General features: G+C 40.2%; 1 protein-coding gene across 1 annotated transcript; it reads left to right on the top strand.

Moving 5' to 3' along the window:
• The first annotated feature begins 268 nt into the window (after positions 1–268).
• On the top strand, positions 269–5,461 carry LOC111292811 (putative serine protease EDA2). The gene is made up of 12 exons (XM_022885401.2): positions 269–548; positions 724–849; positions 963–1,118; positions 1,295–1,477; positions 2,239–2,364; positions 2,471–2,524; positions 2,603–2,674; positions 2,791–2,996; positions 3,154–3,248; positions 4,416–4,490; positions 4,874–4,957; positions 5,146–5,461. Exons 1-12 carry the CDS (start codon positions 357–359, stop codon positions 5,259–5,261), a joined length of 1,485 nt encoding a protein of 494 aa, XP_022741136.1. The 5' UTR covers positions 269–356; the 3' UTR covers positions 5,262–5,461.
• The last annotated feature ends 11,495 nt before the right edge of the window (positions 5,462–16,956 follow it).

Genomic DNA, 16,956 nt, shown 5'->3' with positions numbered 1-16,956 from the left:
TGAGAAACAAAAATTCTCCAATAATATAATTTTTTTAATTGAATGAATAAAAATGTTTAGCAGGTCCGTATAATCTGGTTTTGATTAAAAAAATTTCATTATTGTAATTAAAAAAAAAAAAAAACTGCCTCGAGTACGAATCTCTAAATATGTACCGCTGGAAATGTACCATAAAAAAAGTAAAAATAAAAAGCACGTGTTGAGTTTGAGAACAGGAATGCTGAACATGTCAGCCCGCAATTGTCTGATCAGGTTTCCTTCACGTTTTCTATGAACAGTAAACATAACAACCTTTTATTCCCATTCCCAAGAGTCTTAAGGAACAAAGAACAAGGCCATTACTTTCGGAACTGGGAATGACAACGGCGACGATGAGGCTGTCGAAGCAGGTCTTCTCCGTTTCGTTGTTGTTTCTCGTAGCTCTGTCGGGATTCGCACATGGATTCGTGACACCTCGTACTTTGCTTAACCGCTTGGATGAAACTAGCAAATACTTAACCACTAAAGAGCTCTGGTTCGACCAGACTCTCGATCACTTTTCTCCTTACGTAATTCTCCCACTCTTTTGATTCTCTTTCATTTCCATTCAATTTAATTTCTTTATTCCAAAGTTTCCCAATATTTTATTTCAATCATTAAGTTTCATTAATTCGCCAAAATTAGGTAAAGTTTCTATTTTCCCTTTACCAGCTAATCTGTTCGTTTTTTCTTTTTTTGTTGCAGGATCACCGGCAATTTAAGCAGCGTTACTATGAATTCCTTGATTACTTTCAAGTTCCAGATGGACCCATTTTCTTAAACATCTGTGGGGAATCTTCCTGCCCTGGCATAACCAATGACTATATCAGCGTAAATTCTACTAATTCTTTCAAACCCAAAATTTTTTACGGTGAAAACTGTTTTGGTTTTGGAAGAAAATGGCTAATCATTATTGTATTGTTATTTTCTTTTCTGGGTTTCAGGTTTTGGCGAAGAAGTTTGGAGCAGCTGTGGTTTCACTCGAGCATCGTTACTATGGGAAAAGCAGTCCTTTTAAATCACATACAACGGAAAATTTGAAATATCTTTCATCCAAGCAGGCTCTCTTTGACTTGGCTATTTTTCGCCAATGGTATCAGGTAAGTTCTTTTTTTTCCCTTTTTTTCATTGTTCAGAGATTTTTCCATTCTTAACCTGCCTAGTTTTGTCTTAGTGGGTTTATGAGATGAAATGAATTCAATGTGATTATGTTTTAGCTGTTAATTTTATGTCTGCTTAATTTGTTATTTTGTTTTATGGTGTTTCTGTTTTGTAGGAATCCTTAAATTTGAAGCAGAATAAAAGGGATTCTGAGAATCCGTGGTTTGTTTTTGGTATTTCGTACCCTGGTGCTCTTAGTGCGTGGTTTCGTCTTAAGTTTCCTCATTTAACATGTGGAAGCCTGGCAAGTTCTGCGGTTGTTCTCGCTGTTTACAACTTCACTGATTTTGATAAGCAGGTAAGATATTGATGCTTCCTTCATCCCACTTTTTGTTGTGTTACATTTTACTATTCATGTGTCAACTGATTGATTGTAAATTTTCACAAATACCTACAAACCAATCCAATTTAGGATGCCAATTTACAATTATTTTTCTTTGAAGGGTATACATAGGGATAGAGATATATAATTCTCTTATGGCTTGTTTGATGCATAAGATATTGAATAAGATTGGATAAAGTGATATTATGAATAAAATTAAATTAAATAATATCATTCTATCTTGTGTTTGATGTATGTAAGGATTATAATAGGATAATTTTATTTATTAATCTCAATTATCCTTCTTTAAAGTTTATCAAATTAAAATTATAGATGTAAATTTTTAAGGGTATAATGAGATATGTTAGTTCAATCCTATGGATTAAAATAATCATCTCTATTTTGGAAAGATTGAATCATCCTATGTCAAGAGAATGATTGCAATCCTATCCCTCTCTTCATATACAAACCAAACCTAATATAGGATGATTATCATCTTATCTTATCCATTATCTTATGCACCAAACATGAAGTTAGTTTGTTTTAAAATGCCTTAGTATTTGGGACAGCCAACGGTGAAAACGTGATGAGATTGAGTGGTTGAAAGTGAGTACATCCTGTAAATATCTGCTTCCATACTGGGTGTTTTAGTTTCATATCCTCAATATGTTCTCCCTTCAGTTCTAGACTTTCTCATCACCTTCATTCTCCTTATTTTTACCCCCCACCATGTGCAGATTGGTGAGTCAGCTGGTCCTGAATGCAAAGCCGCATTACAAGAAATTACTCAACTTGTTGATCAAAGACTTGCATTACCACTATCAGAAAGAAAAAAACTGAAGACACTGTTCGGCGCAGCTGAGGTTGAATCTTCTTTCCTTGTAGTTCTCCATAGCAGACACCCTCTACTTAAATTCTTTTTAGATGTCATCTCCTGATCCTGATGCTGACATTTTTTTATGTTTCCAGCTTGAGATTGATGGTGATTTCCTCTATTTTGTGGCAGATGCAGCTGTTACTGCGGTAGATTTGCTTTCTCCTTTTATCCTCTCACTCTATTAAATTTACTTGATAATAATCTTATTGTCTTTAAATTTGCAGTTTCAATATGGAAACCCAGATACATTATGCACCCCTCTTGTTGAAGCAAAAAAGGCTGGAGAGGATTTGGTGGTATGCTCCTCTTTCTAATTATGCTTCTTTGTAGGTTTTCAAGAGTATGAATTTCTTCTTTTTTTTATTTATCAAGAATATGATTTGTGGGAAACTATTTCCTATATCTCATGCAGGGTGCCTATGCCAAATATGTTAAAGAGCATTACATTGGAAGTATTGGTGTCAGTGTTCAAACCTATAATCAGAAACACTTGAAGAACACTGCAGTTAGTGAAGATAATTCTGACCGGCTATGGTGGTTTCAAGTGTGTACTGAAGTTGCATATTTCCAGGTGGCACCCTCAACTGATAGCATTCGCTCTTCAAAAGTTGATACAAAGTATGTTTTTAAATATCATGTTATGTAATCTATGCTAAAGATTGCTTTCTGTCTGTGTCTTTGTCAAATTGCTAAATGCATATGGTTATGGTGTTTGTTCTTTTTGTATGCTTTTCGGCACATTTGACCATACAAATGTATTGCTCATACATGGCAGCTACCACTTGGACCTTTGCAAGAGCGTCTTTGGAGAAGGTATCTACCCCGAGGTTGATGTGACAAATATATACTACGGAGGCACAAAAATTGCAGGTCAAGGCGTAATCTCCCTTGTTTTTCTGCCTTTTTCTTCAACATGAATTTTCCTGTACTTTTACATAAATCTAGGCTCGTTTGTAGATGTTTTTGTTTTGTGTTTTATGTTTTATTTTCAATTTTTTTGAAAATTGGAAAGAAAATTATGTTTGGTGGGTTATTTTTGTTTTAAAAACTAAAAATTGAAAACAAAATTTTGGAAATTGTTGGAAGTGAAAAACAATGATGTTTTCAATATTTCGAAAATATTTCTACTACAGTGGTGAACAGTACCCTATGAGTGAACAGTATCAGTTTTATTGCCAAAATATTGAAAAAAGACCACCAAAGCTGCCAAAACTTGGATTCCAACCCCTGTCAATTTGCTAGCCCGTGCCCTCAGCCACTTCTCTTTGTGGTCCGTTGTTTTAGTGTTTATGTAACAAAAATAAATTTTTCAATCGTATTTTCAACTTTAATAAAATAAAAATTAAACAAAACAAAATTTTAAAAAACATAAAACATAAAACTAGTAACAATACCAAACAGCCCCCTTAGTCTACTAGGCTTCTAGCATTAAAGACTTGATTTTTTCCCTTCTTTTGTCAATCCCCATAAATAGTAATTGCTGGTCCAGAATTGCTTTGTTTCATCTAGCTGTCTAACATGTAATTTTTCTCTCTCACACGCACCACGTCTTCAGACACCTGCACACACAGGCTTGCTTGTACCTGTCTTATTATGCTACTATTATGCCAGCAAACAGAGGTTGATAGGCTGTTGCAAACGTCTGTACCTAGATGTTCTTATAACACAACATATGTTTCTTGATGTCAAATATCATTCTTTGATTCCATTTAACGGACATGGATTATCTATCTCTGCAACTGAAGCCTTCTGTTCAGCTTGATATGTGGTTTTATTCATTCATTTTCAGCTAATACCTATGAGGTTTACGTAAGAAAAAAAAAATCATGTTATGAATGAAAGAAAACAAGAGATTAAATTTCTTATAGGGAAAAGGCATTACCTCAAAGTCAAAAGAGATGAATCGTTTCTTTAGCATATGAGGGCTAAAATGGTTTACAATTTTTTTGCTATATTCCTATGCTCCTATTATTGCAATCAATGACTTTCACTAGCAGACTATAGTTCACTTGTTCTTACAAAAATATGAATTTGCAGGTTCAAAAATCATTTTTACAAATGGCTCACAGGATCCATGGCGTCATGCATCCAAACAGCTATCATCCCCAGATAGTAAGCTTCCTATATTATTATTACCCATTACTTTCATGAATGGCCAGCTTCCAAAATCAAAATAAGAGACTTTATAGGAAGCTCTTCGTTTTTATTCACTCCACTTAGCAACGTGGATGGTGTAGCAGAGGACACCTAGATGTCTAATAGGCTAGCTCTTGATAATAGCCATGCCTAGTAGTTCTAAGTTGTGGTAAAGAAAGTTCTCTTTTTCCGATGGAGCCAATTCCATGTTGTGGAAAAAAGCCTAAGTTGTTATTGTTAATGTGTGAATAGTTTTGAGATTATCTAAACAGAAATCACTTACAGTGATCAATAACTTCCCTGTAATTCACCTAGTTGTCATATTTCACTCTCTAAGAACTTCCTTTTGAACATTCCAGTGCCTTCCTACCTCATTACTTGTCATAATTGTGGCCATGGAACTGATATGCGAGGATGTCCCCAATCGCCTTTAAGCATTGAAGGTAAGAATTTTTTATTGCTAATGTCGTCTAAACTATTTTGAATGACTTTATAGCTTCAAGACGCATATGTTCTTTGGTCAATTATGTGCTTGCTTTATATAACACTTTATCTATGATTATCACTTCCCAGTTCTTTAAATAAGGATTTTGCGATGTATTCTCTTAAGTTGTGATTTTTCTCATTTCAGGTAATGCTCAGAATTGCAGTTCTCCTGAATCAGTTCACAAAGTGAGGCAACAGATGATCGAACAAATTGACTTGTGGCTGTCTGAGTGCAAGAGCGCGGGTAGGAGTTACATGTAAAAGTGTATGGCACAGACGAGATACATAAATGTTCCAATTGATCACTTAGCTAACCTTGATCTCATGTATGTTACCTTCTGAAAATGTTTAATTGCACATTATAAAGGCGTTACAAGTATTACTTGTCCTTTTGTATGTCCTCAACCCAAAAACGTAATGAATAATAACCTATACTTAACAGTAAATTATCTCTTTTGTTATCCTCTTCTTGTATGCCATTCAAATGTCTCGTTATCAACCTCAATAATTTCATTATCGCAAAATCGTATATGTGAACAGACCCAAATAATCGATGCAAGTAGTGTTCGAAAAGCATTTTAAAAAATCATAAATAAAGACATTAGTAGATGGGCAAGAGAAAAAATGATAAGGATAATCAGAAGATCGAGCAATGATGACGAAAATAGTAGCAGAAAGAATGGAGGCCAACTACATGCTGAAGCAACTTCTGGACAGGTAAAGGGTTTCCATCACTGGATAAGATATGGACAAATTCATCATAACAGAATATCTCCTCAGGATATGCGAGGCTGGACGCCAACATTCTTCCAGAAATATTCAAAACCTTCCCTGGATATGGGTGTTAATTTCCACTTTCATTTCATAAAATGGTAATACTTGGCTTGTTTACTGGAGGTTGAGCATAGTTATGCTTTAAGTTAGATTTTGCAGTTCGATTGAGGAATGCATGTTCCTTAGCTGACACTAATCCCATATGAAAATATGAAATATGTGAAGGAAGGATCCAAGAATGTGGCACATCTTTAAAAAATTCCATCAATTTGGCTCCGATTGAGAAATTTTGTCTTTTTGAGCATCACTTGCCCCAATTTATGCTTTGAATTCCAATGAGCCTCATAGCTCTTTAGAATTTCTACTCAGTTTATCTTAGAATGGATTGCCATTGGCCGAATTCTAATGCTTTAGCATAATTATTAAGAAGAATTAAGGGGAAAACGGAAGAATGGTAATGACAGAAAGATTGGCAGTCTGCTCCTTCCATTAAATTTTCACTGCAGGAAATTTATAAAGCTGTTGAAGATACATGTTATCAACAAAATTATAGTGCATTGGCTACGAGGATGCAGCAAAGTTCTTCATTACTTCTACATAATTTATAATTTTACCATCACTGCTGTCTTCTTCTATGGAATTTGATTCAAACAACCAAGTAGACATAGCTCTTGACAAACATTCCTTCTTTGGCCTCCTCTGACTCTCCCTCACCTCCGTACTTGCCAAGTTGAGCAAGAGAGTTGGCCTTTGCCCGGACAAGCAGAGCTTCCTAGGCCTCCTTCACGTTCTCAGGTCTGCCTCCCCACTTCTTCAGACAAGTATTTTGAAGGGCTCTTGCTTATGAGAATGACACATGCCATGGGTTTGGAGTTTGGCTCATTGCATCCAAGTTCAAGTTAGCCTCAACTTCAGATTGCCCACCAGACAAAAACTGCCAAAACATAACAATCAGCCATTAGCTTCCAACTTCCAGGCATGTGTAAAAATTTACATTTTATTGCCAATTACCATGATTCCAGGGACAGCTGGAGGGATTCTTTGGCGGAGGAGGCTGAGTGTCACAGGCCACGCGTTCCTTATTCTGAAATCACGTGTCCGTGTGGCACCAAAACTACTCATAATTGAGGTCAGTTTTTCTCAAGTTCATTTCCCATGGACAGCTCAATATGGATCCTTCAAATTACATACTCATGAACCTTTTTTGACTTTGACCCTATAGAGTCACACCTCGATATATAGGGACTAACTCCCATCAACTCATCAACCCTCAAATCTTTGGGTGGCCTCGAGCCCTTTTCCCTGCCCGCAAGCACCAAGGTCCCCGAGCACTGACCCTCGAATTCTCATAGGGATGCATAACCCCGGTTCTCATGATTTTATTGCTTTCTGGCATGGTGAGAACTCAACACTATGTCCATCGGCATCATAGGCAAACTCTAATGTCATGATCTCGCAGGCACAACACAGATGCTGGTCAGCAGCTAGCCAGAAGCTTTTAGGCTCAACTCTTTCCAATAAACTCATGTCTTAGAGCCTCAACTCTTAGCCTCATTTTAGGCTACCCGCACATATGATTAACACTCAACATCATGCTTATCCCGCCTCAAGAACTTGGGTGTGCTACCTCAGCTACAACACCTATTTACCGATTAACCACAAGGGTCTAGCAGTGTGCCTGTCTGTTAGCCTGCTCATCCCTCAGGCTTGATGGTACCTATCTTATGTAAACACCATGTTATGATCCTTTTAGCTCAATGAGGGGAAATCGAAAGGCATATATGGTACCCCGCACATATGATTAACACTCAACATTATGCTTGTCCCACCTCAAGAACTAGGGTGTGTTACCTCAGCTACAACACCTCCTTACCGATTAGCCACAAGGGTCTAGTAGCGTGCCTGCCTGTTAACCTGCTCATCCTTCAGGCTCGATGGTACCCATCCTATGCAAACACCATGTTATGATCTTTTCAGCTCAATGAGGGGAAATCAATAGGCATAGCGAATGCTACCGCCTAACCCTATGGGTTAATGCAAAGGCATGATACGAGGCCCGTTGGCCCTAACTGTCCCTAGGTTTACCATGACCCTAAGCGATATTGTGTCACACTTGTGACCCTATAATGCCTATCCACCTAGACACCACATGTGCCTAGGAGTAGCTTATTTCAGACTAGCCAGGCCTTTGCTTACCCACTAGCTAAAGGGGTAGCAGAGAGCTGACATTAATCGTCCCTATAAAGAGCGTAAGAAATTTTTCAGGTCTCTTACCAGAAACTATAAGACTATTTAAAATGGGGACACTTTTCTTCCTAGCCATCTCAAGTCCTTTCTTCATCAAACTCAGGGCTTAGTGACCTTTCTTTTAGTCACCATAATTTTAGCGTTCAACTCGTTGCTCCACTAACCCACTTAAAGGCACACACACATGGCTTTGATCAACAACACCCGACTGGTTAGCTGGCTCCATGGCACCCTTCCACTGCCTCTTATTTACCCGCGTATCTTAGGGCCTAGGGCTCACACTGCCCGTACGTAATATCAACAACATGTTTTTACATTCAAAATGCCCGCACATACCTTCAACTAATAGTACCTCACTGGCTACTCGATTCGAGGGTCTACCCATCAACTTGAACTTGCCCATGCATCTTGCAGCCTAGGGCTCATACTACCCACACACAATATCAGTAACATATTTTTGTGCTTAAAATGCTCGTACACATGTTCCAGATCCATTGTCCCACCAATAAGGCCTCAACTGTTGCTCAGCTCAAGGTCATTCATGGCATGATCGAGGCACACCAGGGCCTAACCATGACACTCTTTCCCACTTATTATGTCGTAGCCCTCATCGATATCAAGACCATACCCAACTCTCTTGTTGTACACAGTTGACACTTTCTCATATGTCTTTCATTTGTGCCGTCAAGGATTGGGTCGAGATTTCATCACATGAGGCACCACCCAAAGTACTTGTTCATTGCCAATGTAGATTGATCTCATCCTAACTCTAATGTATTTTTGGGCAATTTCCATCTTAGACCATCATACTTTATCTCGGTTACTTGATATGTGCCACTGTCCCACTTCACTTGTGATCACATCATGTTGTGGCCTCTAGGCACTTTTATCGATCATGACCCTTAGTAGAATGAATGACCACCCGTTTTGCCATACATTGGTGCACTCCGCTAGACGTAACCCATCACACCAACTGCACGTCTGTGGCATCAACTCTTCGATGTGCCATTCTGAACGTGATGTTTAGGTCAACCGTATTTATACGGCACCACTCATAATAGACCCTAGCATGGTGGCATTCAAACACTTCGATCATCTCATAACTTGGGTCTTTTTAGCCCTTTTAAGATCACCTTTCTTGGTGTGGTGCACCTTAACGCTTATTACTTGATCTCTATCTCATACTCAAAACACAGTGCTTAATAAACTTAGTCTCTATTGTCTTGGCTCAATTCCATGGGGAACACCTTTCTTCCTAACTTTTACTTAAACACAACTCAGTTTTGCACGCAACCATGTCTCTTCAATGGTTCCATAACTAGACTGCCTTGATTCTGGCATAGTTCATAGGGCATCTCAAAGCCCATTCTATACTTAAGGATCCACTGATCCAACCAATCACATTGTCCACTAACTTGCTTGACTCAAGGGTTAACCAACCCATTCAATACTTAAGGTCTGCTAACCTACTCAAACTTAAGGCCATTTTATAGGCTGACATATTACTCAAATACTCCATATTTGGCTTAACTCAATTAGCTTATCCTTTACCTTACTCAAACTCATCTAATTTGCTGACTGGATGCCACTCGAATGCCTATACCATCTGCTTATACCATCATTTTACTCAACTTGATTGATTTTTTGACCCACACATCTCAAAGCCTTGTTAATTAGCCAATTCCTGCTTGCTCGTTCCATTGACTACACATTGTTATGGTCTGTTGACCACCACAACTCATAGCTTCAATCCTTAGCCAACTTACGCTCCTCCACCTCTACAAAATGACTCCACACTTTGACCCAATAGTCAGTTCATACCCCTGTTAAAGCATATGCACCATACAACTAGTGCACACATTTGTAACTGATCTAAATATACATAACTCATGTCCCTCAAGATAAAACTCATTTCGGCCTACATGGCCTTACTTAACACCATTTCATGGTGTATGCCTCTTTCGCATTATGGTCTCGATTATTGTCCATCACTCAAAAGGCATCACATGCCCGTACGAGCCAACACCTTTTACTAGGTGAGGTTAGACTTCGATGCCCTTTTGCTTGGAATCCAAGAGCCTACTCTAGGCCTTTCACCCAAACTAATTTTTTTCACAACACGCATCGTTGGCTCATTATCGAGCCCTCATAGCCACAGAATCACATTCACACCTTGATATCTTTTTTTGAGCTTAACACCACCTCTGTTTCATGTTATTATGTCCATACTTAGGGTCATATTAGTCCCACTACTGAGCCAAACATGGCTCTGATACCAAAATGCCACGAGCTATGCATTTCTTATTCTGAAATCACGTATCCGTGTGACACCAAGACTATTCATAGTTAAGGTTAGCCTTTCTCGAGTCTAGTTTCTCATAGACAGCTCGATATCGATCCTTCAAGTTACATACTTATGAGCCTTTCCTGACTTCAACCCCATAGGGTCACACCTCGATAGGGAGGAACCCAACTCTCATCAACTCATTAGCTATCAAATCTTTGGGTAGCTTCAAGCCCTCTTCTCTATCCGCAAGCACTAAAGTCTCGAGCGCCAACCTTTGAATTCTTATAAGGGTGTATAGCATTGATTTTCATGATTTTATTACTTTTTGGCATAGTGAGAATCGAACACCATGCATACCCGCATTGTACATAAACTCTAGTGTCATGATCTTGCAAGCATAACACATGTGCTGGTCAATAGCCAGCCAGGAGCTTTTAGGTTTAACTCTTCCCATGAAACTCATTTCTTAGGGCCTTAGCCCTTAGTCTCATTTTAGGTTGTCCACATGCATGATTGACATTTAGCATCATATTCATCCCCACCTCAGGGACTCAGATATGCTACCCCAGCCGTAGCATCCCTCTATCGATTGGCTACAAGGGTTTAGTAACGTGCCTACCTTCTAGCCTATTTATCTCTTAAGCTCAATGGTACCCCTCTTATGAAAATACCATCTTGTGATCCTTTCGGATCAAAGAAGGGAAACTGAGAGGCATAGCAAATGTTACGGCCTAACCCTATAGTTTAACGTAAAAGTGCAATATTAGGCCTATCGACCCTAACCGTCCCTAAGTTTATCATGACTCGAAAAGACATCATACCATACTCATGACCCTACGATGCTCGCCCACTTAAACATCGCATGTGTTTAAGAATAACTCATTTTAGACTAGCCAAGCCCTCGCCTGTGTACTAGCCAAGGGGGTGGTGGAGAGCTTACATCAGCCATCCTCCTATAAAGAGCTTAAAAGATTTTTTAGGTCTTTTACCAAGAATCATAAGACTGCCTAAAATGGAAAAACTTTTCTCTTCAGCCATTTTAAGGTTTTTTTCACCCAACTCAAGACCCAATGACCTTCTTCTTAGTCATCATATTTCCAGTGTTCCACTCGTTGCTCCACTAACCCATTTGAGGGTGCTCGTACATGGCTTCAACCGACAACACCTGATTGGCTAACCGACTCCAAGATACCCTCCCACTGCCTCACACTTACCCACGTATCTTAGGGCCTAAGGCTCACACTGCTTATACATAATATTAGCAACATGTTCTCATGCATAAAATACCCACACATAGCTTTGATTGATAGTACCTGACTGGCTACCTAGATTGAGGGTTTGCTTACTGGCTTGAACTTGTTCATGCATCTTACGACTCAAGGCTCATATTGCCCACACACAATATTAATAACATGTTTTTGTGCTTAAAATGCCCGCACACATGCACCAAGTTCATCGTCCCACCAACAAGGCCTCGAACACTACTTAGGTTAGGGTCAGTCATGATAGGACTGAGGCACACTAGGGCCTAAACATGACACCGAAGGTATAGTCAGTAACTTACTAAAGAGTAGCCATGTTCTTGTGTCACGAGTTCTGACCTTAGACTCAAAATATGTGTGACCTTAGGCTTGGAATTACCTTTTTCTAGCCTAAGTCAACCTAAAACACCAGCGTGCAGGCACTAAAATAATGGGAAGAGCTAAATACGTAAGTTTAAGATAAACAAAAAAATAAGATAGCTTGCTGAAATATACTTTGTATTCACTAAAATAGAAGTATATGATGATGTTTAAATGAGGGTAGAGTAGCCCTCTATTCATAGTTGAGGCTTTCAGCTACACTTATGGCTAAATCTCTAGTATCAAAGCTAAAATCAAAGAATTACAAAAATTACAATCAATCAAGATTCTATCTCTTGATTCTAAGGGTCAACCAAATCTACCAAAAGACTCTTACTGATCTTGAAAGCTTCTAAAAGATCCCCTTACGCATCTCTCCTCTTAGGCCCTTTTGGAGGTGGTACAGGCATCATGTAGGCCAAATCTTGGCTATGCAGGCTGGCCTGTAGGCTGTGTGGGCGTTTTGGCCTTTCTTTCAAGGCCTTGCACGTAAATTCCCACCAATGCGCTTGATGTGCGGGCTTCAACCTCGGGTGAAAGCGTTAGTGTGCCTGATGTGCCGGTGCGCCTGACCAGGGCATGACATTCTCTCTCACCTAATTATACAACATCCTCATTGCATTCTCTGCTGGTTTTTAGCTTGTTTCACTTTTTGAAAGTCCATTGTAGCATATCAAGTACTCTTGTCTTAGTTGGTAGTTCTTTTGTCTCACCTCTCGTTCAGTATGATACTGTGGACTTTCTTCTCATATGAGGCCCTTGCTCTCAATGGCGTACACTTTGACTTTGTTCGTCCTGAATCTCCTTTATCTTCATAGAATGGCTTGAGCATGCTTACATGAAACACCAGGTGTACCCTCAGCTTGGGTGACATATCTAGCTTGTAAGCAACCTTGCCTGAAAAAGTTTTTCATACCTCCGTACTAGGCCTCTGTACAGCCTCTTATGGCATACAATAGGATGTAACTTCACAAACACCAAGTCTCCAACCTGAAACTGCACGTCTCACCTATTCTAGTCTACCCACTTCTTCGACCTCTTTGTTGCCTTGTATAAACAGACTCTGGCCAAGTCAGCTTACTCTTGCCAAACCTTGGTAAACTTGTATGCTTCTGGATTTGATCTTGTATAACATGTAGCAATTAAATTGGGTGTTAGTGGTTGTTGACCTGTCACAACCTCAAATGGGCTCTGGTTCATTACCTCACTCTTTTGTAAGTTGTAAGAAAACTGTGCAATATCTAATAGCTTTGGCCAGTTTCTTTGTGTGGTACTCACATAGTGCCTGAGGTAGACCTCTAATAGTCAATTCACACACTCAGTCTGCCCATCGATCTACGAATGCATGTTGGTGGAAAAGTTTAAGTCTGACCCCAATAGCTTGAACAACTCAATTCAAAACCTGCCCGTGAAACGTTTGTCCCAATCATTAACAATGGTCCTCAGCACTCCCCAGTACTTAACCATGTTCTTCAGGAACAATCAAGCTGCCTCATTGGCTGGGCACTCTTTAGTTGCTGGAATGAAGATTTCATACTTGAAAAGCCTGTCCACCACTACCATGATGCTTCCGAACCCTTTTGCCTTGGGTATAGTGACTATAAAGTCCAGAGAAACATTCTTTCATGGTCACTCTGGCACTAGTAATGGCTCCAAGAGACCACTTGGTTTCTTGAGCTCCACCTTATCCTGTTGACACACAAGATAAGTCTTCACATAGGCCTCCATATCATCTCTCATGTGCGGCCAGTAGTATCAGTCTTCTAGCAATGCCAAGGTGTGGTTCACCCTAGGATGTCCAGCCTATCTTGAATCATGGCACTCTTGTAAAACTTTTTTACGAAGTTTTTCATACTATGGCACAAATAGACTAATCCTCCTGGTGTACAACAAACCATCATGTACCCAAAATCACCTAGTCTTACCTTGTTGGGCGTACTCTATAAGAGCCTTGGCTATAGGATCATGTGTAAGTCCCTCATTGATGCGCGGCATTAGTGACCCCTTTGGTTAGCTAATGGCATCAAAGTTAGCCTTCTTGCTTAGGGCATCTGCCATCAGGTTCATCCACATTGGCTTGTACTCTATTTAAAAATCAAATTTCGTAAGAAAATCTTGTCATCTCGCCTGCTTGGAGGATAACTTCTTCTACATCTGAAAGTACCTAGTCGTCACATTGTTCGTCCTAACCACGAACCTTGATCCCAACAGGTAATGGCACTAAGTGCACAAGCAGTACACCATTACAATCATCTCTTTCTCCTGATTGTGTACTTACGCTCAGTCTCATTCAACTTTCTACTCTCGAACGTGATTAAATGTCCCTTCTACATCAACACACCCCTTATGGCATAGTCTGATGCATCCGTATGCACCTCATACGACTTGGTATGGTTTAGCAAGGCTAAGACTGGCTCTTTGGTCACAACCTGCTTTAACTTGTCAAAGGTTTCCTAGCACCCTGCACTCCACTCATATGCTCTCCTTTTCTTGAGCAAGTCAATCAATGGCATGGCTATTGCTAAGTGACTTTTGATGAAGTGCTTGTAGTAGTTAACCAACCCAAGGAATGACTTTAACTCAATGACCTTGGCTAATAGTTCCCACTCTAGGATGGCGCACACCTTACCTTTATCTATGTGTATCCTACCACCTTCCACTATGTGGCCTAGGAATGGGATCTCCTGCTAGGTGAACGAGCATTTTTTCCTCTTGATAAACAACTTGTGCACCCCTAACACCTCGAACACCTACCTTAAGTGGTCTACACATAATGTCATCCAAATAAACCATAATAAATCGATCAAAAAATGACTGAAGTATCTTGTTCATAAGGGTGCAGAATGTTGCTGGGACATTCGTGAGTCCAAATGGCATGACCAAGAACTCATACAAACCATACAAAATGACACATGCTATTTTAGGCTCATCTCCCTCTGCGATCCTGACTTGGTAGTAGCTCGACCTTAAATCAGCTTGGTGAACCACCTTGCCCTCCCAAGTTGGTCGAACAAGTCTGTAATGGTGGGATATGATACTTGTTCTTAACGGTCAGCTTGTTCAAAGTCCAGTAGTCTATGCACAGCTGCAACGACTTGGAATAGAATCGATGCACTATATGGTGCCTTCGATGGCCTCATGAAGCCAACGCCAATTAACTCTTTAAGCTGTTTCCTTAACTCCTCTAACTCTAGTGGAGACATTCAGTAAGAGGCTCTAGCTAGTGGCTTAGCCTCAAACACCAGCTTGATCTTATGGTCTACCTCTCTTTTAGGTGGTAGCTGGCTAAGTAGCTTCGCGAGCATCACATCACTAAAGGTCTTTAACACCTCCAACAATGACTCGATCTCTTTATCTCTTGGTTCTTCATGCTTTAGGGTTGCCAAGAAGGTGTCTTCTTCTCTACTTACCACCTTGGCAAATTGGATGGCTAACACCACCCGTGACCCAACTCTGGACCCTCACTTCAATGGTACTAGGCATTGGCATCATGCATCAGGATGCAAATACAATTGGTAAAAGGCACAAAAAGGGCATTAATTTGAACAAGAAAATCCAATCCAATCACAAACTCATAGTCGTCAAGGGGTATTACCTTAATGGTCTCCTTGCCTTTTCAGTCTCTAAGCTGTAACTCCACTCATCGCGTTACTCTAATGGTTGGAACCTCCTCGAAGTTCACCATTTTGATGGTACCAGTCTCTTTTTACACCCTTAGTCTGAGCTTTTGAGTTTCATCACTTGAAATAAATAAGTACGAGCCACTTGTGTCCACTAGTGCACTCACCTTTTGACCCGTAACCATTAGATCTGTAAACATCAAACCCTTTGACTTGCGGTTCCCTTTACTCTGGATAACATTGAACACCAATGACCCAAGCTTTGCTGCCTCTACCTCTGGCTCATTGTTAGACTCTTTGTCTACAATAGCCAGCTTACCCTTTTATGGGTAATTACATGCTATGTGGCTCCTTCTACATAGGTAGCATGCGTGGCTTTCACTCCCTCTTAGTTTTCCACTTGCCTGCCGGTGGCTTCTTCTCGCCATCCTTGGTTGAACAATCTCGATCCCCATCTTTGGACTCCTGGTCACAGTCTTTCCCCTTGGACTACTTCTTTCGGTCTCTCTTATCCTTGCCCTTGCCTTTGGGCTTGAAAGACTCAAACTTGTTCAATGGTCTAAACTCTATCAAGGACTCAGCAATAGTCATGACTTTAGCCAAGTCATGAACTTCCCTCTGTTGTAGCTCATGCTTCACCCACGGCTTCAGCCCATCCATGAAAGCAAACAGGGCATCACTCTCACATAGATTCATGATCTGTAGCATCAGTTCAGAAAATTTTTAGACATATTCTCTTATGTCCCTTTATTGGTTTAACTTGCACAACTTTGCCCGTACCTCATCATCGACATACTCTAGGTAAAACTGCTCCCTAAACTCCTTTTGAAACTCTGCCCAGGTTCCAATCTTGGGGCTCCCATGCCTGACATCATCACACCTGCCCTTCTACCACAATAAGGTTACATCAGTAAGATACATAGCAACGGTGCTTACCTTTATTGCCTCTTCCTGCATGCCCATGGCTTGGAAGTATTGCTCCATACCCCACAGGTAATTGTCTACTTCCTTGGTCGCCTTAGTCCCTTTGAACTCTTTGGGCTTGGGGACATCTATCCTGGACTTAAACGTTATAACAAACATGCCATTCCCAATGGCAGCCTTGCAAGCAATAAGCTCGCTGGTGAGCTCCTCTATCCTCTTATTCATGGCCTCCATGCCATCGCGCATAGTCTTCACCATAGCCTCCAAGGAATCGTTCCTTTGGGTGATCGCGTCCATACCTTTATTGAAAGCAGCTTGTAACTTACCTTGGAGCTCTTCCCCCATGGAGTCTAGCGCTTTAACGCGAGTCTCTACCTCCTCAAGCTTCTCCCCCATGTCACCTATGGTCACCTCTACCTTGGCCTGCCTACCATCCATGGTAGACCAGATATCTCTCGAATTGGCTTTCTTGCCTCTTTCAC

The sequence above is a fragment of the Durio zibethinus genome, chromosome 10 (genome assembly GCF_047325235.1).
Source record: "Durio zibethinus cultivar Kanyao isolate XHJ-2024 chromosome 10, ASM4732523v1, whole genome shotgun sequence".
In the NCBI taxonomy this organism is placed as follows: Eukaryota; Viridiplantae; Streptophyta; class Magnoliopsida; order Malvales; family Malvaceae; genus Durio; species Durio zibethinus.
This window is presented reverse-complemented; position numbering and strand designations above follow the sequence as displayed.